We start from the raw sequence: 22,087 nt of genomic DNA on the forward strand, positions 1-22,087 counted from the left end.
GTATTTGAAACAAGCATAGGAAGCTGAGAAAGGGGAACTACAAAATGTATGGTTCAAGTATTAAATGGATATCATGAAGTAAAATGGAGCTGAATCCTGTATTCAAGGATATTAAATTGAATTAATGGAGTGGTGATTTGGGGTAAGATCCCACCCAGCTAAATTTAGATCCAGACATGGTGGTACACCCATGGGTGGTATCCCAGGAGATAAATCCAAGCAGATCTCTGAGTTCAAGGCTAGCCTGAGACAGAGCCACTTCTAGGTAAAGAAAAGCTTGAATACAGGCAGGTTGGTACATACCTTTAATCCAGGGAGATAGGCACACAGATCTCTGAGTTCAAGGTCAATCTACAGAGCAAGATCCAGGACAGCCAAGCTTAGGCAGTGAAGGAGTTGGAAAAGAGGAAGCTAGTGATAATGTAATACAACAAGGGGGGCATGTTCCAGATCCTTCAAGCATCAGAACTTAACACCTTTGACCATGTGATTCTGGCTTTAGAGTCAAGAGGAAAAGGAGATTACTGGGACAATTGATGCTGGTTAGCTGGAGCTAAGAAATTAGTGGTGATCAATTAAGAAAGGTGAAATCTTCTGGGAATTGCTTTCTGAGCGCACAAAGAAGCTATGCTCCAGAGATAGCCAAGGTTGTACCTTGTGCTGTAGCTGTACTTGGTAATATGTAAGAGTCACCCAGGTGGTACTGGTTTTGAAGGCATGAAGGGGTCATGAAGAGCATCTGAGGCTTGGCTCTGTGAGAGGCTATAGACCTGCCACTGGGAAAGGTGCAGCCTCAGTTGCAGTGGATGGCCCAGAACTGAAGGGGTCATGTAAAATATTTGAGCCTTGGCACCATGAAGAAAACCTAGAAAAGGGTATTGGTGAAGCCTAGTTGCACTAACCACAACATATTGGAGATGCCAGTACCATGGGATGGATGATCACCAAGAACAGTAGTAGCAGTGGAGTAGATCAACCTGAGCTTAGAGTCCTACAGAGGGCAGAGCTGGAGAAGTGGTTCCAGCCCTTTAGAGGAGCCTAGGAAATCATGTGTGGATCCCAGACACTGAAATAAGCTGTAACATTGAATCTACCTTGAAGACCAAGGTTTTTGAGAAGCCAAAGCTGCAGGATATCTCTTGAGGAATGTTGCCAGCAGGGAATGGAACCAACCCAGTAAAAGAATTTTGTTGTATCAAATATGAAAAGGTGGGTTGGAGATCTCAAAACTGCTTTGACATCAGACATGGAGATGTAGAATGTGGAGTTTTCCCAGATGGTTTCCTGTCTTGATTTGGGTATTTCAGTTAAGTAATTGAATGGATCTTGGAAGAGACTTTGAACTTTGGACTTTTAACATTGTTGAGACTGCTATAGACAATGGAAGTTTAGACTTTGGAAGTTGGACTAAATGTACTTTTTTATTATGCTTTGTCCAGATGTGACCACCATACACTCATGTGTTTGAATTAGCCTCTGGGTGCCAGGTAGTGTAATGTCATGATTTGTATATACTCTGCCCAGAGACTGGCATTAGATTAGAAGGTGTGGCCCTGTTGGAATAGGTGTGTCACTGTGGGTATTGTCGAAAAGCCCCTCATCCTAGATGCCTGGAAGTCAGTATTCTGCTAGCAGCCTTCAGATGAAGCTGTAGACCTCTCAGCTCCAACTATACATACCATGCCTGCCTAGAAGTTGCCTTGTTCTTGCCTTTGATGGCAATGAATTGACACTCTGAACCTGTAAGACAGCCCCAACTAAATTTTGTCCTTTACAAAACTTGCCCTGTAGATCAATGGAATAGAATTGAAGACCCAGAAATGAACCCACACACCTATGGTCACTTGATCTTTGACAAAGGAGTTACAATCATCCAGTAGAAAAAAAGATAGCCTTTTCAACAAATGGTTCAACTGGAGGTCAGCATGCAGAAGAATGAAAATTGATCCATTCTTATCTCATTGTACTAAGCTCAAGTCCAAGTGGATCAAGGACCTCCACATAAAACCAGACACACTGACACCAATAGAAAAGAAACTGGGGAAGAGCCTTGAGGACATGGGCACAGGAGAAAATTTTCTGAACAAAATACCATTAGCTTATGCTCTAAGATCAAGAATTGACAAATGGGACGTCATAAAATTACAAAGTTTCAGTAAGGTCAAGGACATTGTGAAAAGAATAAAATGGCAACCAACAAATTGGGAAAAGATGTTTACCAACCCTACAACCGACAGAGAGCTTATATCTAAGATATACAAAGAACTCAAGAAGGTAGACTTCAGAGATCCAAATAACCCCATTAAAATGGGGTACAGAGGTAAACAAAGAATTGTCACCTGAGGAATATCGAATGGGGGAGACGCACCTAAAGAAATGTTCAACATCCTTAGTCATCAGGGAAATGCAAATCAAAACAACCCTGAGATTTCATCTCACACCAGTCAGAATGGCTAAGATGAAAAACTCAAGAGAAAACAGGTTCTGGCAAGGATGTGGAGTACTGGAGGACCCCGCTTTACCACTCCTGGGCATGTACCCAGTGGATTCTCCAGCATGCAATAAGGACACATGCTCCACTATGTTCATAGCAGCCCTATTTATAACAGCCAGAAGCTGGAAAGAACCCAGATGTCCCTCAATGGAGGAATGGATACAGAAAATGTGGTATATATACACTATGGAGTACTATTCAGCCATTAAAAACAATGAATTCATGAAATTCTTAGACAACTGGATGGAACTGGAGAATATCATCCTAAGTGAGGTAAAACAATCACAAAAGTACATACTCATCGTATGTACTCACTAACAAGTGGATATTAGCCTAGAAGCTTCGAATACCCAAGATACAATTCACATATCAAATAAAACCCAAGAAGAAGAAAGGAGAGGCCCCTGGTCCTGGAAAGGCTCAGTGTAGCAGTGTAGGGGAATAGCAGGACAGGGAAGTGGGAAGGAGCAGATTGGGGAACAGGGGGAGGGAAGAGGGCTTATGGGACTTTCGGGGAGGGGGGAACCAGGAAAGGGGAAATCATTTGAAATATAAATAAAGAATATATTGAATAAAAAATAAATAAAAATAAAGCCTCTCAGATATTTAAAAAAAACTTGCCTTGGTTATAATATGTGTTCACAGCAGTAGAGCCCTAACTAAGACAGGGAGAATCAATGGCCTTGTCACTGTGAAAATAGCAAAAACCCATTGTGCAATACTCTTGTCGTGATACAAACTCCTCTGACTCCCAAGTCCCCTATCCATGGTGTTCCCTTTGGGTACACTGTGTTGCTAAGGGATTCACCTGTAGTGGAGATGCTATTGTTTTTGATGTTTTGGTCTGAAACTTAGAAAGAGCCAGAGCTTATTAACTCAGCCCTCTGGAGGGGACTCCTGGTAGGTGCTTGGGTGGTCCTGGAGCTACATCTTGGTCTAGTAAGGGAACACTTGTTGCACTAGGCACACTCATATCTCCTGTACCACTGTGGTGTATGATATTTTATTTTATGACTGGGCTGGGGATATAGGTCTGCTCCATCTTAATTTGTCACCATATTTCCTCTTTCTGTTTATATGTCCCCCAAATGACCAGAGAGGTGTTTGCCCCTCTTCTGCAATCTGGTAATTAATGATGGCAGTTTCTCTGGAGCTGTGTTTAGACCCTCAGCATTTCCCTCTTGAATGCTTGATTTTATGACTAGCCATTGGTCTTGCTCCATCTTAATTTGGTCCCATTTGTCCTCTTTCAGTTTGCATGTCCTCAAGTTGTCCAGAGAGGTCTTTTCCTCTCTTCTGCAATCTTGTATTTAATATTGGCAGTCACTCTAGGGCTGTCTTTAGACCCTCAGTAATTCTTCCAACTTGGACGTGGGGGCATGAGTGGGTAACACAGGCTAAGCGAACACAGATATATCAGCTTTCAGTTTTCCTCTCCACCTGTGGGCCAGATGGTTACACACTTGCATCTTTGTTGTCCTGAGTAGGAAAGGTGTCTGTGGTGCTGATGGTCAGAATCACCAGCAGTCCATGCTCTGGCAGATCTGGAGAAGCGTTTGTTTCTGGTGCTGGGGAGAGATGGGAACTCCCTCCTCAGGCTCCTCTAATGCACTCACTCACCTGTCTTCTCTCCTGTGCTCCATGGGCTTTCTGTTCCTCTGGGGCTGGCTTGCTCATATTGACCACACGTTCCTTCAGGGCTCACGCTAGAAATTTTTCTGGCATCGTTGCTGTTCTTAAGGCAGGCTGAGAGCAGTCAGGAGGCCCTGCTTGGGTGTGAGTAGCTGGAGGATACTGGCTGTACACCTTCTCTATTGCTACTTTCTTCATGCTTTCCCAGTCTAGGGCTGCTGAGTGACTCCCCAGGCACCTGGTGCAGGTGACTAGAATCTACTTTTTTGCTGTTTTTGTTTGATGACTTGGGACCTTCATAGATGCCTAGATGTCTTAGAGTCTTCTTTGTATTTTACCACAGTGACAATTTCATGATCTTACCAGTTTAAAAGTAGTGCTGTGTTTCCTTTATGCAGCAAAATTCTGGTTCCTGTTTATGTACACACTGTTAGTGTATGTCTTTTTATTGGGAATTGAGTCCAATGATGTTAAGCGATATTAAGGAATAGTGGCTACAAGGTGATCAGCATTTGGGGTGACTCCATACCGCCATCTTTGCTCCCTGATGGAGCAGAGGTGTAATAGCAGGTACTGAGATATCCCTAGTTTAAGATCTCTGGGGGCACAAACCGCTGGAGGGTGGGAGGGGGTCTGCCTGTGCCCAGGACCTGGGCAGATCGGCAGTTTGTCTGTGTGCTATCCGGTTGTGGGTCCTGTGCCCTTTGTGCTGATAAGCACTTGGAATGACTCCATGCCACCATCTTTGCTCCATGACAGAGCAGAGGGGGAGCACCAGGTACACTGAGACAACCCAAGTATAACATTGTTTGGGGCAAGACACAGCAGGGCTCCAACAGCACACAAGAGGAGGGCAGCACATCAGCAATGTGTGCCAGAGGAACCCCAGTCATCCAGTTTTGTGGAAATAGCCTTACAGGCTCACAGGAAGTTGAAGCACCAGCCAGTGACAACAAGACCAACTAACACGAGTGAGAACTAGATGTCAAAAGGCAAGAAATCAAGGCAATATGGCAGCAGTTTACTAACAGAAATCAAGGCAATATGGCAGCATCTGAACCCAATTCTCCAATAACAGCAAGTCCTGGATACCCCAACACACCAGAAAAACAAGATTTAGATTTAAAATCACTGGTCATGATGCTGTTAGAGGAACACATGAAGGACATAAATAAATCTCTTAAAGAAATTCAGGAGAAAACAGATCAAAAGTTAGAAGCCCTTACAAGGGGAACACAAAAATCATTTAAAGAAATTCAGAAGAATATGGGTCAAAAGATAGAAGCCAATAAGGATGAAATGCAAAAATCACTTAAAGAAATACAGGAGAACTTTGGTCAACAGGCAGAAGACATGAAAGAGGAAACACAAAAATCTCTTAAAGAATTACAGGAAAACACAAACAAGCAAGTGAAGGAACTGAACAAAACCATCCAGGATCTAAAAACAGAAGTAGAAACAATTAAGAAAAAGGGAGACAACACTGGAGATAGAAAACCTTGAGAAGGAATCAGGGGCCATAGATGCAAATATCAACAACAGAATACAAGAGATAGAAGAAAGAATTTCAGATGCCGAAGATTCCATAGAAACCATGGACTCAACAGTCAAAGAAAATGCAAAATGCAAAAAGCTTGTAATCCAAAACATCCAGGAAATCCAGGACACAATGAAAAGGCCAAACCTAAGGATTATAGGCATATATGAGATTGAAAATATACAACCTAAAGGGCCAGCAAATATCTTCAACAAAATTATGGAAGAAAACTCCCTAACCTAAAGAGATAGATACCCATGAATATACAAGAAGCCTACAGAACTCCAAACAGACTGGACCAGAACAGAAATACCTCTTGTCACATAATAATCAAAAACCCATATGTACTAAACAAAGAAAGAATATTAAAGTCAGTAAGAGGAAAAAGGCCAAGTAACATATAAAGGAAGACCTACCAGAATTACATCAGACTTCTCACCAGAGACCATGAAAGCTAGAAGATCCGGGGCAGGTCTCATGCAGACTCTAAGAGATCTCAAATGCCAGTCAATACTACTATACCCAGCAAAACTCTCAATCACTATAGATGGAGAAACCAAGATATTCCATGATAATTCATATTCCTCTAAGTTGTGTTTAAATTTGATGGCTTCTGTGAAGGAGATTTGAGGGAGTTTATGTGTACTGAGAGAGGGCAAGTGAAAAGCAATGGACAGTGTTTCCCAGGCATCACTGAGGAAGGACTTGCCTCGAGGGTAGCCACTGCATTGGTTGTGGTTTGATGTGGGGAGACCTGTAAACTGACTGAGCTGTGAGACTGAGGTACACTGGAGGCAACTACAGACTACCTGGCCCTGTGTGAGTGAATAGAACCAGGGACTGGGCCCAGAGTAAGCTGCCCTGCTGAGTCAGTCAAAGGCTTTTGCTCTTCTAGAAGATTCTGCATCTTTCTGCCTTTCTGTGGATCAAATAGAGATCTTTTTCTGGCTGGAAAACAAAACAGCTTATGTGATCCCAGAGTCACCATGGTGAACCCAAGGTTAGAGCAGGAAGATGCTTCAGTGGTTCCATGGGAATGACTGATGGATGTTATTGTCTTGTTTAAGTGGCTTGTTGGGAATAATTAATGCTTAAATTTCATCTTATAGCACTACAGCACATGTGGCCCTCTAAGAGGAATGAATAAAATATTCTTGAGGTTGCACTGCTGGAAACAAGAAGCCACATTTAGAAAGTGAGGTGAGATGCCTCAGCTTCTGCTTGACCACCCTTCTGCGGTAGTATGGAATCAGGAAACAATAAGCAAAGCATCTGCTTATGTAGACTGATTCAGGATGATGGCTCAGCAGAGAGCTCACTGCAGGGAGGGATTTGTAGCTGTGGAGCAGACAGGGCCAGAATCATTGAGAAGACATCAAATGTGGGAGACCAGAGCCTAGGTGGGGCAGTGGAAGATAAGTACACAAAGGTGGAGGTCTTTCTAAACATACTCAGCAGGGAATTTGATACCTTTGAATTTCACAATGACATGTTCAGAGGAAGCTGGAAATGGGCCAGGGGAAGATTTTAGTCAGTACTGAGCCTTTGAAACCATCATGAAAACTCCAGATCTCAGCCCCATTATTTTAACCAGTATTTACATTTATCTATATCCCAAACCCATTGTGATAGGTGCACACACACTTGTGCTGGGGATATCAGAGGTCAGGGATTGGGACACAGGTATGGAAAGATTTAGCATTCTCTCCCCCTCCCTCCCTCTCTCTCTGTTTCTCTCTCTGCCTGTCTCCCTCTTTCCCCCTCTACATTATGCCCTCCCTTTCTACCTCTCCTTTCACTGTCCCTTCTATCTCTCTTCTCTCCATCACCCTTCTCTCTCCACATCTCCTTTCTCTCACCTCTCACCTCTCTCTGCCTGTTTTTTCACTTGGTCTTGAAAGTCCACTTGGCTGTGTGGGGCCAGTTTTCTGAATCTGGCTAGGCAGATTATGCATAGCAGCATCTGGTCAGCAGGATGCATCTGAGATATGCTCTGTATTCAGTGCTAGGGTCCTGAAGTGGTCTCCCTTTGTAACCCAGCTCCATAGGGTTCTGTCCTATAGTGTCTAGAGACACTGGCCCTGGAACTCCCTAGTTGTTTAGAAACCCCATCTATGTCCTTCACTTTAGGTGTTGTTCTTTGTTCATGTAGGATATGTGAGTGCAGCCCTGTGGCACCCAGAGACTCATTGCGATGACAAGGGGGTTCATGAGTCTGAAGAAGTTAGTCACCAGTGATAGAGCACATGACCCCTCTCACCCTAATTAATGGGAAGGCATATATCTCCTCTTTCCATAACCAGATAGGGACTGAGCCACTTCCTCTCTCTCTTCCCTGAGAGCCTCTGGTGGGTATCAGGTACAGTAATGCTCATGGCCACAAGGCAGAAGCAGAGTCTTATTCATGAGGCTCCTGGGGTTGAGCAGGAAAGCTGCTTGGAGAGTTGAGAAGATACAGTATGATTGATCCCAGTAGTCCTACAGAGGTTTTCCCTGCACTTAGATATATACTTCGGAGAGGAAGTAAATTGATCATCCCCCGTCCCCATTTTTTTCTCCCATTATATAAAATACCTGCTGCAGGGCAACCTAGCTTTGTGGCTGTAGACCTTGATCACATGTCTGAGCCAGGGCTTGCATGGACTCCATGGCGAACTCAGAGGTTGCTTTTACTTCTATGAAAGTAAGAGACACAAAAGCACGGTTGATGAACCTTGAAAAAGTGTGTAGCATACTTCTTTGACGCTCATACCGACAGAGTCTGCTGCTCCTGCCTGCTGAGAATCCATCAGCCTGCATGCTTGAAGAAATCCCAATAGTCAGAAAGAAACATACTACAGGTTGGAGGGGAACAGGCAGTTTAGCTTTAGACGAGGCCAGAGATAAAGTATGTTCACAAGACTTGGAATTTTAAAAATAATTTTAGAGTTCAGAAGTATCCAGGTAGTATTCTCAGGTCTGATAATATTGGAGAAACAACAATACAAAATCAACAATCTGAAAGGCCCAAATTTTCGAGCAAAATCCAAACAGATAAAACCATTTGTAAATAGTTAACTAAAACTCAAATGAAATATGTTCAGAAGCATAAAAAAAAAAAACATTTGTAGCTAAAAGGCTAATATAGACAGTATTTACTTCCAACTTCCAAACAAAACAAAGAAACATGAGAACCATGAGCCAAAATATAAAGAAAAATTGTTTCCTAGAAACAGACCTAGAGTAACATGGGGAACCAAATACATTCATGTAAATGAAAGTGTGGAAGTGGTACTTTGCATTTCACAAAACAAAAGAAAGAATTGAGCCTGTCAGAGAGACTCCTCTACTGCTTCTGACTTTTCTTGCCCAGGCACATTTATAGAAGTCCCTTTTGAGCCTATTTAAGCTCAACCTCAGCTAACACATTCAGACTCAATTCTTGCCACACCCAGTGACTGTTACCTAACTCCAGTTGTCTGGGTAACCACTAGGGTAGGGAGCCTGAGGAGGCTCTTGGTCCTCTGACAGTATTTTCTAGACCAGGCAGTGGCCTCATCAGAGGGATTTAGCTCCACCCAGGATGTTATCTCTGACCTGGGGCTGGAGACTAGTGGAAAGACCTTTGGTCCCCAGGGTCCTCCTCTTGCAGTTTGCACTCTGGCTGCTCCTCCTGGTTCCAGTCCGGTGTTCTCAGGGCCATCCCACTTGGCGTTACACTTCATCAGAGGTGGTTATTCCTCGGAAGGAGATCTACCATACCAAAGGAATTCAAGCACAAAGACTGCTCTCCTATAGCTTGCGTTTTAGAGGCCAGAGACATATCATCCACCTGCGAAGAAAGACACTTATTTGGCCCAGACACTTGTTGCTCACAACTCAAGATGACCAAGGAGCCTTACAGATGGAATATCCTTTTTTCCCTGGAGACTGTTACTATAGTGGCTACCTGGAGGGGATCCCTCAGTCCATGGTCACTGTGAATACTTGTTATGGGGGCCTGTCAGGGGTCATGAAGTTGGATGACCTTACCTATGAAATCAAACCCCTCAATGATTCACAGAGGTTTGAACACCTTGTTTCTCAGATAGTAGCTGAGTCTGATGGCACAGGGCCTATGAATGCATGGAAGCACTGGAGCCATAACATAGGTCCTCCCTTCTCCAGAGTGGAATATGCTAATGGGGCTCCCAGAATATCTACTAAGAACTATGCTACACATCCAGCTTCTATAAAAGGCCATTTTCAAGCAACCAATTCTATATATTCTGCTGCTACAGGTGATAAACATGAAGCTACTGTTGAATATTTATTTAAAATCATTAGTTTAATGGACACCTATCTAACCAATCTTCATATGCGGTACTATGTCTTTCTCATGACTGTGTATACTACACAAGATCCATTTCAACATGACTTTAAAGTACCAGGAGGGGCTGCTCATAATTTCTATGTTTTAGTCTTTTATAATAATTTTAAGCCTGATGCAGGAACTATACTTAGTAAGAATTCGCCAAGAGATAATGAAGTTCAGCCAGTTGAAAAGAGTGTATGTTCTTCCTCAGCCCTCACTAGTTTGGCTGAATTTGACCGAAATTTTATACAATTATCTGTTTTAATAGCCAATTTCGTTGGAAGGAATTTAGGCATACAATATGATGATGAGCAGTACTGTGTCTGTCAGAGAAGGGGCACCTGCATTATGTTCAAGAAACCTGAAATAACAGATGCTTTCAGCAATTGTTCCCTTTCAGAGATAAACCAAATACTTAATACCCCCGGTATGATGCCATGTCTTTTCTATGACCGTCACGTTTATTATAATACAACATATACCTATTCTTTTTGTGGAAACTTCAAAATAGACAACAATGAGCAGTGTGACTGTGGCTCACATAAGGCATGCTATGAGGATCCCTGCTGTGGAAGTGATTGCAAGTTAACACCTGGTAGCATTTGTGATAAAGAATTATGCTGTGCAAACTGCACATTCAGTCCTTCTGGGACACTCTGCAGACCTATCCAGAACATCTGTGATCTTCCAGAGTACTGTAATGGGAATAAGTCCTTTTGTCCATCTGACACTTATCTGCAAGATGGGACACCATGTTCAGAAGAGGGGTACTGCTATAAAGGCAACTGCACTGATCGCAATGTACAGTGCAAGGAAATCTTTGGTGCAAGTGCTAATAATGCTAACACTAAGTGCTATGACATCAACAAACAACAGTTTCGTTTCGGGCATTGTACTAGAGCAGAAGAAAGCCTCACATTCAATGCTTGCACTAATGAAAATAAGCTGTGTGGAAGGTTGCAGTGTACCAATGTCACCAATCTTCCACACTTGCAAGAACATGTTTCTTTCCATCAATCGGTTATCTCTGGGTTTACCTGCTTTGGGCTCGATGAACATCGTGGGACTGGAGCAACAGATGCTGGAATGGTAAAACCTGGTACCCCATGTTCCATAAATAAGTTCTGTGATCGAGGAGCTTGCAATGGAAGCTTATCTCATTTGGATTATGACTGTACCCCAGAAAAATGCAGTTTTAGAGGAGTGTGTAATAATCATCGGAATTGCCATTGCCATTTAGGTTGGAAACCTCCAACGTGCAACAAAGAGGGACCTAGTGGGAGCGCAGACAGTGGGTCCCCTCCGATTGAAAGGCACACAATAAAACAGAGCCAAGAACCAGTGGTATTTTTAAGAATGGTCTTTGGTCGTATTTATCTCTTCTTTGTAGCACTGCTCTTTGGGGTGGCCTCTCGTGTAGGACTCACTAAGATATTTAAATTTGAAGACTTGCAAGCTGCTTTACAAGCTGCTAGGCAAGGAACAGCAGCCAAGAAGCCAACATAAAATGGAGTTAGTCCCCTGGCCCCTGTAAGATAATGAGAATGCAAAAAAGAAAATCTGAATGTCAGTAGGGGACAAGTAGAATTCCAGTCCACAGTTCTGGAAGTTCGTTTATATCATGGGGAAATAAGACGTGTTGGATTCGGACACCACTTGACGTTGGTGGATTGCTGATGGTCACACTGGAATAAATCTTTCAAAAGTGCAAAATGGGACTTTAGATTCTGTACTTTAGATAAGTCACTAGAAACTGCTCTAAGTTTGCTTCTCTGGTAGCAGGAGGAAACCATGAGACATCAGTGGGTCCTAACTTTGGGCCTCTGGTCTCTGGAGTAATGTAAGTTTTTCTAGATCTCTTTTAAGCACTTATTTATGAGGCTTTCCCACATCTTTATTGCAGTATATTCTGGTGGTTCCCCTCTCCTACAGCTTGTGATGGGATTTTCAGGATTATTGCATAGAGGAATGGATGGAGTGAAGACAGACTTAAGACCCAGTTGAGGAAGCATTATAGGAGTATAGAAGCATCACCTCATATTAGGTCAGAGAACTGATATTTAGAACATCACCATTAACACAAAGCCATGGCTCATTTAGTATACTACTCATAACCTCATGGACACAGCCTATCCTGCGCTCCTCTGACAGGGCACAGCACACAACCCAGTCTTATGAAAGGATATGTTGAGTCTCGTAGAGGAAAACTCTGAGTGCACTGAACAGAGAATCTGTCATCAGTGTACCCCGATCTGGATATGAACTTCTGCCTTGCTTTTGTATATAAAATACACACACGCACACACACACACACAACTGTAGTGAATGCTATACAATTGTGTTTTAAACTAGGTTATTCTAAAGAAGGTTGGGGAAAGGGCTGTTCTGTTAATTTGCTCAATTAACTTCTATCCACATATTTTTCTGAACTCACATAACCTTCCTTGGGATCATTGCCACCTTTGCTACATCAGTGTATAAAAGTACACTGAAAATGAAGTACTGCAGAATTTGACTATAGTCTGCCTCACTCCTTTCTCCACTGTTCATCCTCAGGTTTTCTCTAGCATTAGCAAGAGATAATTCACACACCACTATTGCCAGAATTTTTCCGCACACTATAGTGACTATTGTTCATGATCCTGCACTTCCTAATAATTCTTCACCCCTGCAAAGAAAGTTCTGGCAACATAAAAGCTACCACTGGGTCACCAAGCAAACTGTTAGGCAGTGAGGTGGGATTGGCTTTTTTTGTTGTGAATGTGGAGCTCTCTGAACAGGTTGAGAGTCTGGAGTTCATCCCTCTGGAGGCCTGAAGCCCACTGACTGGTTTTTAAACCAGACCTAAGGTTCACCACTTTAGGCTCCTTTCTTCCATGCATGTATAGGTGTGCAGGCTGTGCATGCAAGGCTGAGTTCAACTTGCATAGTGTACCTGACCAGAGCTATAAAATCTGTCACAGACAGGCAAGGACTGACCACAGGGGACCCTACTGTGATTTTTTTTCCCGAGTGAGGCATGAACAACACTTACCTCCTTTTATAAGGTTCCAATTGATCTGGACCAGCAGGCCACTTTTAGTGACAAGGTCCTAAGTGGGAGGACCAGAATGAGAAAATAAAGACAAGATACTGTGTGTGTCATGGTATGCAGTCACTGATAAATGGATATTAGCCCAGAAGCTAGGAATACCCAAGACACAATTCACAAATCAAATGATGACCAAGAAGAAAAGAGAGGCCCCTGGTCCTGGAAAGGCTTGATGCAGCAGTGTAGGGGAATACCAGGACAGGGAAGCTGGAGGGGGTTGATTTGGGACTGGCAGAATGGAGAGAGCTTATGGGAGCTTATGAGAGCTTATGGGGAGGAGGGAATCAGTAAAGGGGAAATCATTTGAAATATAAATAAAGAATATATCTAAGAGAAAAGAAACTGTGTGTGTGTGTGTGTGTGTGTGTGTGTGTGTGTGTGTTATGAAGGCAGGGTAATTGTCCAATGGGAAAGGTGTGTTCTGGAGTAGGAACAATCATCTCTTTAGGCATTAAGACTCAGCTGAGGACCTTTTGAAGCAATCACAATGTGTCTGAAGTGGGAGGGACAAATTCCAGGGACAAGGTCAGCTTCTCTCTGGATATTAGCCCTGTATGGGATGTAGGATTGGTAAAGATCTTTTCCCAATTTGTTGGTTGCCATTTTGTCTATTGACAGTGTCCTTTGTCTTTCACAAACTTTGCAATTTTATGAGGTCCCATTTGTCAGTTCTTGATCTCAGAGCATAAGCTATTGGCGTTCTGTTCAGGAAATTTCCCCCTGTGCCATGTGCTCCACGTTCTTCTCCACTTTCTCTTCTGTTAGATTCAGTATGTCTGGTTTTATGTGGAGGTCCTTGATCCACTTGGACTTGAGCTTTGTGTGAGGAGATAGGTATGTACCAATTTGCATCCTTGTACATGTTGACTGCCAGTTGACCCAGCACTATTTGTTAAAAATGCTGTCTTTTTACCACTGGATGTTTTTAGTTCCTTTGTCAAAGATCAAGTGACCATAAGTGTGTGGGTTCATTTCAAGATCTTCATTTCTATTCTATTGATCTACTTGCCTGTCATTGTAACAATACCATGCAGTTTCTTTATTAGATATATTCTTTATTTACATTTCAATGATTTGCCCATTCCTGGTCTCCCCCCTTAAAGTCCCATAAGCCATCTCCCCTCCCCCTGTTCCCCAAACAACCCCCTCCCCCTTCCCTGTCCTGGTATTTCCCTACTCTGCTGCATCAAGCCTTTCCAAGACCAGGGGCCTCTTCTCCCTTTGATGTCCAACAAGGCCATCCTCTGCTGCCTATGTGTCTGGAGCCATGGGTAACACCCTGTGTACTATCTGATTGATGTTTTTGTCCCTGGGAGCTCTGGGAGTACTGGGTGGCTCATATAGTTGTTCCTCTGGTGCTGCAAAGCCCTTCAGTTCCTTGGGTCCTTTCTCTAGCTCCCCCATTGGGGACCCTGTGCTCAGTATAATGGCTGACTGAGAGTGTCCCCCTCTGTATTTGTCATGGGCTAGCAGAGCCTCCCAGCTATATCAGGCTCTGGTCATCAAGTACTTGTGGGCACTGATAATAGTATCTGAGTTTTGTAACTGTATATGGGCTGGATCCCTAGGTGGGGCAGTCTCTGGATGGTTGTTCCCTTAGTCTCTGCTCCATACTTTGTCTCTTTATCTCCTTCTGTGGGTAGTTTGTTGCCCCTTCTAGGAAGGGCCAGCGTATCCATACTTTGTTCTTCCTTCTTTCTTGGGTATCATTTGATATGTGAAATGTGTCTTGGGCATTCCAGCTTCTGGGCTAATATCCACTTATCAGTGAGTGCATACCATGTGTATTCTTTTGTGATTGGGTTACCTCACTTAGGATGATATTTTCCAGTTCCACCCATTTGCCTAAGAATTTCATGAATTCGTTGTTTTTAATAGCTGAGTAGTATTCCATTGTGTAACTATACCACATTTTCTGCATCTATTACTCTGCTGAGGGACATCTGGGTTCCTTCCTGCTTCTGGTTATTAAAAATAGGGTTACTATGAACATAGTGGAGCATGTGTCCTTATTACAATCTGGGGAATCCTGTGGATATATGCCCATGAGGGGTGTAACTGGGTCCTCCAGTAGTATCATGCCCAGTTTTCTGAGGAACCAGCAGACTGACCTCCAGCATGGTTGTACCAGCTTCCAATCCCACCAGCAGTGGAGAAGTGTTCCTCATTCTCTACATCCTTGCCAGAACCTGCTGTCTTGTCAGTTTTTGATCTTAGCCAATCTGACTGGTATGGTGTGAAATCTCAGGGTTGTTTTGACTTGCATTTCCTTGATGACTAAGGATGTTGAACATTTCTTTAGGTTCTTCTCAGCTATTCTATATTCCTCAGGTGAAAATTCTTTGTTTAGCTCTGTTCCCCATTATTAATAGGGTATTTGGTTCTCTGGTGTCCAACTTCTTGAGTTCTTTGCATATATTGGATAACAGCCCTATGTCAGATGTAGGGTTGGTAAAGATCTTTTCCCAATTTGTTGGTTGCCGTTTTGTCCTATTGACAGTATCCTTTGCCTTACAGAGGTTTTGCAAGTTTATGAGGTCCCATTTGTCAATTCTTGACCTTATAGCTTAAGCTAATGGTGTTCTGTTCAGGAACTTTTTCCCCTGTGACCATGTGTTTCAGCATTTTCGACACCTTCTCTTCTATTAGATTCACTGTATTTGGTTTTATATCTAGGCCCTTGATCTACTTGGACTTCAGCTTTGTACAGGGAGATAAGAATGGATCAATTTGCATTCATCTGCATGTTGTTCAGTAGTTGACCCAGCACCATTTGTTAAAAATGCTGTCTTTTTTCTACTGGATGGCTTTAGCTCCTTTGTCAAAGATCAGGTGACTGTAGGTGGGTGGGTTCATTTCTGGGTCTTCAATTTTATTTCATCCAGGTCTACATACCTGTCACTATACCAATACCCTTTAGTTTTTAAACAGTATTGCTTTGTAGTACAGCTTGAGGTAGGTATGATGATTTCTCCAGAAGTTCTTTAATTTTTGAGAATAGTTTTTGTTATCGTGGGTTTTGTTATTCTAGACAAATTTGAGAATTGTTCTTTCTACCTCTGTGAAGAATTGATTTGGAATTTTGATGGGGATTGCTATGAATCTGTAGATTGCTTTTTGCATGATGGCCATTTTTACTCTATTAATCCTTGAGGATTGGAGATCTTTCCATCATCTGAGGTCTTCTTTGATTTCTTTCTTCAAAGACTTGAAGTTCTTGTCATATAGATCTTTCACTTGTTTGGTTAGACTAGGATATGTGTACTAGGCTAGACTCCCATATCCTACTTGGGCAAAGGACAACACCAAGCAGAAGGAGGTTCTAGGACTAAAGTGAAGGACATAGATGGGGTTTCTAAACAACTAGGGAGTGGCAGGCCCAGCCTCTCTAGACACTGTAGGACAGACACTTCTTAGAAAGGGAGACCACTTCAGGACCCTAGCACTGATTACAGAGCATATCTCAGATGCCTCCTGCTGACCAGATGCATCATGCATAATCTGCCTAGCCAGACTCAGAAAATTGACCCCACACAGTCAAGTGCACTTCTAAGACCAGGTGAAAAAAACAGGCAGAGAAGGTTAGAGGTGAGAGAAAGAAGATGGGGAGAGATAAGGGAGAGAAGAGAGAGGGAGGGAAGGGACAGTGAAAGGAGAAATAGGGAAGAAGTGGGGGAGAGAGAGAGAGAGAGAGAGAGAGAGAGAGAGAGAGAGAGAGAGAGAGAGAGAAAGAGAGAGAGAGAATGATAAATCTTTCCATACATGTGTCCCAATCCCTGACTTCTGATAACCCCAGCACAAGTGTATGTTCACCTATCACAATGGGGTTGGGATATAGATAAATTTAAATACTGGTGAAAATAATAGGGCTGAGATCTGGAGTTTTCATGATGATTTCAAAGTCTCAGTACTAACTAAAACTTTCCCCTGGTCCATTTCCAGCTTCCTCTGAACATGTCATTGTGAAATTCAAAGGTATCAAATTCCCTGCTATGTTTAGAAATCCCTCCAAACTCCTTTGCAGAGACCACAAAATCTAAACACAACTTAAAGTAATATGAAGCTGTGTCCTATACCATTTCCTAGAACATTGCAGCTGCTAAAATCTAACTTTACATTACAGAGAACTACCTAGATAATATCTAACTACCAATTGAGGTATCTGTTGAAGAGGCTTTCAACTATGAATTCCTATCTGAGATGTCTATGTCTCTTACATCTTAGGGACATCTTTATGAACCTCACACTCCCCTTCACAGATCAGGCAGGAGATTTGTATCCCTTGCTCGCCACAAGAGGGCAGAATCCTATCAACTGTGACAATCCCTGAGCACTACTTGTAAGAGGCAGGAGATCATGAAATCATCACTTTGGGAAAATTCAAGGAAGATTCTAGAACCTAGGAAAGGTCTTGAGGACATCTCTGAAGGTCTCAAGTCTTCAAAAAAACCAAAACCACACAAAAAATATAAATTCTAAAACTAGTCACCTGCACCAGGTGCCTGGGGAGTCACTCAGCAGCCCTAGACTGGGAAAGCATGAAGAAAGTAGCAATAGAGAAGGTGTACAGCCAGTATCCTCCAGCTACTCACACCCAAGCAGGGCCTCCTGACTGCTCTCAGCCTGCCTTAAGAACAGCAACGATGCCAGAAAAATTTCTAGCGTGAGCCCTGAAGGAACGTGTGGTCAATATGAGCAAGCCAGCCCCAGAGGAACAGAAAGCCCATGGAGCACAGGAGAGAAGACAGGTGCATTAGAGGAGCCTGAGGAGGGAGTTCCCATCTCTCCCCAGCACCAGAAACAAACGCTTCTCCAGATCTGCCAGAGCATGGACTGCTGGTGATTCTGACCATCAGCACCACAGACACCTTTCCTACTCAGGACAACAAAGATGCAAGTGTGTAACCATCTGGCCCACAGGTGGAGAGGAAAACTGAAAGCTGATATATCTGTGTTCGCTTAGCCTGTGTTACCCACTCATGCCCCCACGTCCAAGTTGGAAGAATTACTGAGGGTCTAAAGACAGCCCTAGAGTGACTGCCAATATTAAATACAAGATTGCAGAAGAGAGGAAAAGACCTCTCTGGACAACTTGAGGACATGCAAACTGAAAGAGGACACATAGGAAGAATTAAGATAGATCAGGACCAACGGCTACAGCCCAGCTGAAAAAAAAAATTACTCAAGAGTACCATCAGATACAAAAGTTACAGGAGAGATGAGTGTGCCTAGTGCACCAAGAGTCTCCTCACAAGACCAAGATATAGCTTCATGACCACCCAGGCACCTACCAGGAGTCCCCTCCAGAGGTCTGAGTCAGTCAGTTCTGGCTCCTTCTAAGTTTCAGACCAAAACATCGGCAACCATAGCATCTCCACTGAAGATAAACCCCTAAGCCACAAAGTGTACCCAAAGACAGCATCACAGATGGAAAAGTTGGTGGCAAGGAAGCTTATATCACATCAAATAGCAAAACAAATTTTTGCTATTTTCACAGTGATATGGGCACTGATCCCATCCCCCAAAACATAGCAGGACAAGGACCCTTAAATAGCATCTGCCAAAGGTTAGCTGTCAAGTAGCCACTGAGCTGAGATGTGTTATACAGGGGGATGTAGAAAGTCAGGCCAAAGAACTTCCTGTGTTTCAACTGCAAAGGGGAAGCTGTGGATCACCAACACCTTACAAGAAACCTGTACCAGTCTACAAGGATGTGGGAAGCACAGCCACACAGAGCCTTCCACACTGTGCATGAATGGTGTGAGATTCTGTACATCATCCAAGGACTGTGGGACAAGGTGAGCTGTGGGACCATGGTGTGAGACAGTCTATAGCTTGGTTGGGCAAGGCCACTCTGGAGACTCAACTCCATAATCCTGTGGCCATCAGTCACATGTGGCCAAGCCCCAGACCCCTAGGGTTCTGGCTGGACTCCACCTCTGGAGTCACCTGGCTACAGCCAGGCTTTCCCTGCCCCTCGGTTACAGGTAATCCAGCTTACTATAAATGGAGGCCTCTCGCCCCTCCTCGCTCTCTCTCATCCCACTATCTTGCTCTCTTGCCTTTTCTCTTGCGTCTTTCTGTCTGTTTCCCCTCTTCTCTTTCCACATGGTCATGCCCTTCTCTCATCTCTCTATCTTTTCCTTTATTCTTTTCTTCTCTATCTCTTTTCTCTATATAGTCTTTTGATAGTAAAGCATCAAAACTATAAACTGTCTCTTTTATTAAACCCGCCATGTAAGAACATGGAGCAAGCCTCAGCATTTCCTGCTGCCAGGAGAAGGTTAGAGTCACCTCACAGCCAAGCCAAGATGCTTTTCAGCCAGCCAAGCAGCTTTTAAGAGGTATCAGGGGCCATTCGCAGGGCCCCACCCTCCAGGCAAATCCTCTCCAGCCAGGCAGCCTCAGGTGTGTGCTCCACAGGTACTCAGCCACCAGCACTTCCTATCCCAGCACAGGGCATGTGGTCCTGCCAGCGCTCCCTTATCCCCTTTCATAGACTCCTCTCATATGCCGGACCTGCCTCCATTGCCCGCCGTCCCCCACACCCCAATTCATATTTTTTCCCACAGTGAGCATGTGTCAGAAGTACATACACTTATCATACCCACACTGCATTTATAACATATATGTAGTGCCTCGGACAATCCCAGCTGGGAAGATTTAGATCTGAGGGAGAACTTTTGGGATTCAGGAAAAGGCACAGGTTCAGCAAGATGACAGACAGACACAACCACACATAGAGATGGTTTGAATCTGAATGTATTTTTTTGTTTTGAGGCATGAGCCTTTAAGCATGAGGGATTGACATTTACATATCAAAAGATGTATCCAGTAAAGCAGGCCCAAGGAACAATTAACATAACCATTTGGCACAAGGAAGTATAAAATAAACCAGGTAAAACGTTTTCTCGTGTAACAAATTTAGAAGCCTGAACACAGACAACATCAGTCTTCTTCATATAAACTTTTAAAGAGACTTTAAAGGACATTTTGTCAAACTCCCTGAGTCTAAATGAGTCTCTGTGATTAATAAGTATGAAGTGCATCCTGAATCACACCTGGATAAGTTAAGAATGTTGTTTTGGCCAAAGACTCCCCTAGGTGGGGTCTACAAGACAAAGGCAGTTCCTCATAAGCTTCCATTGAGGCAGCTCTGAGCTTTGCACCAACTCAAATGAAAATTCTTTCTAATTTGCCCAACATCCACCTGTTTGGCAAGGATGTTGTATAAGGTTCTTCAGATGTAAGTATCTTCTAGTCTGAGCCTATTGTTCCAAATCCACCTGTCCTGCAAGGGTGACTATGAGGGTACTTGTACTTTTCATGTGTTGTTGGTTAAACTAACCTCTTCTTAATAACATTATGTCTTTAAATTATGTCCAATGAGTTATAAGCCAATATACAGTCAAGGCACACGAAATATATTTATACCACTGTGCTAATTAATGATTTTCATACCATAGTGTCAGAGCCATACTTCATTTATATACTGTTGAGAGGTAAATGTAATTACGTAAATGACTGGAGCAAAGCATTGCAGAATTTTCTGGCTAGTGACTTACTTCAAGATGGATTCTTTTACATCTTAATTTGCTTGGTTTTTCTTAGCTCCAGCTATTAAGAAGGGGGAGAGTTTAGGAGCAAAGCAAATAGCTAAGTGAGAGTTTTGGCTTCTGAATAGAGGTGTTACGGAGGGCTCCAGGAGACATTTCTTGCCTCAGTCTGTAAAACTTTGTCTTACAGAGTCTACTGGAGCCACTGCAACAAAGTAGCACCTGATCATGGTACCTATTTGTGTAACTTGCTGTGCTGCAAATGGAGTAAGAGAGCATGTGTGTGCCAGGTAAATTCCCTTCCACACAGCTGCATTTCCAGTACACACTCATCACCTTGGAATAGGAATTTTAAAAGTTAATGTAGATATAAGGAAAGGGAGTCAGGAGGATGGGCTGAAAGTCAGGCCTGCAGAAATTCTTCAGATTATAGGGCTCAGAAGCAGAAAGCAGAACTTGCGTGAGAGAAGAGCAAACAGAGCATAGCTAGAACTACATGGCAATGCTACTGGGCACTGAAAGCACTGCACATCAGCACTGAACCCCAAATATGCCCCAGAATCCTCTGCATAATAATGCAACATAACAGCAAGGCTGAACAGTCCAAAACAGGAAACAGAACACATACATTCTTGTCAAAAGAAGCATAAAAAAATTGGAAAGAGTAAAGAATTATAAAGGTAGAACACCACACAGAATATACTCATAATGGCTTCAATGCTGAGGATACAAAGGACCAAGTTAAAAGGGAAAATGTTCAGCAGGGTCCCCTCTCCTTACAACTCCCTTCAAGTAAAAGTCAATCTCTCTGTTAAGGATATGAGAAAAGATAGTCTGAGAACCTGTGTTGATAGTACCAGGCCCCTACTGCAGAGATGTGGGAAATCCCATGGTGACCACCAAGAACAGACAACGGCAAGGGAGAAGAGAGTTAGGAAACAACTGTCATGACATCACACAAGGGCCTGTGAAAGAAGAACAAGAACTTGTAAAGAGCAGAGAATGGCAGACAGAGCAGCAGACACATAGGTAGATGGCCAGTCTTATAGGACAGAGACACACAGCCTGAGGCTCTCAAAGAGGAGAGGGTAGCCACGCCTCAATGAGCAATGCCTGGCTTGTGACACTGTCTGAAACTTCTGCTCGCATTCTTCTCAGTCCACATGAAAGGGTCTCAAGCATCACCACAAGAGGAGGAAGGAAGGCAGCTTTAAGTGAGGAAGTCACCCAGAGACTGATTTTTCCAGTAGTTCTTAGGACCACTGCCTCCATCTGGGCATTGAGAGACCAAGGGATGTTGGGAAATCAGCCTTGTGGCAGCCCCAGACCCTTCTTGCTACCTAGGACCTTCCTGAAGAGATAGAAGCACAGAAGGAAAAAATCTGGACCTCAATTCAGGATGATCCCTGAGACTCTGCCCTGCTGCCTATGCCCCAATGGTCCC

At 43.3% G+C, this 22,087-nt stretch overlaps 1 protein-coding gene across 1 annotated transcript; it reads left to right on the forward strand.

Annotated features, from left to right (window-relative positions):
* The first annotated feature begins 8,842 nt into the window (after positions 1-8,842).
* LOC127686862 (disintegrin and metalloproteinase domain-containing protein 20-like) lies at positions 8,843-11,503 on the forward strand. Its single transcript, XM_052184858.1, has one exon. It carries the CDS (start codon positions 9,226-9,228, stop codon positions 11,500-11,502), a length of 2,277 nt encoding a protein of 758 aa, XP_052040818.1. The 5' UTR covers positions 8,843-9,225; the 3' UTR covers position 11,503.
* The last annotated feature ends 10,584 nt before the right edge of the window (positions 11,504-22,087 follow it).

The sequence above is a fragment of the Apodemus sylvaticus genome, chromosome 6, assembly GCF_947179515.1.
Source record: "Apodemus sylvaticus chromosome 6, mApoSyl1.1, whole genome shotgun sequence".
Lineage (NCBI taxonomy): Eukaryota > Metazoa > Chordata > Mammalia > Rodentia > Muridae > Apodemus > Apodemus sylvaticus.

Excerpts from the sequence above, each read along its gene's own strand:
- LOC127686862 (XM_052184858.1), top strand. The coding sequence starts at position 9,226 with ATGTTATCTCTGACCTGGGGCTGGAGACTAGTGGAAAGACCTTTGGTC.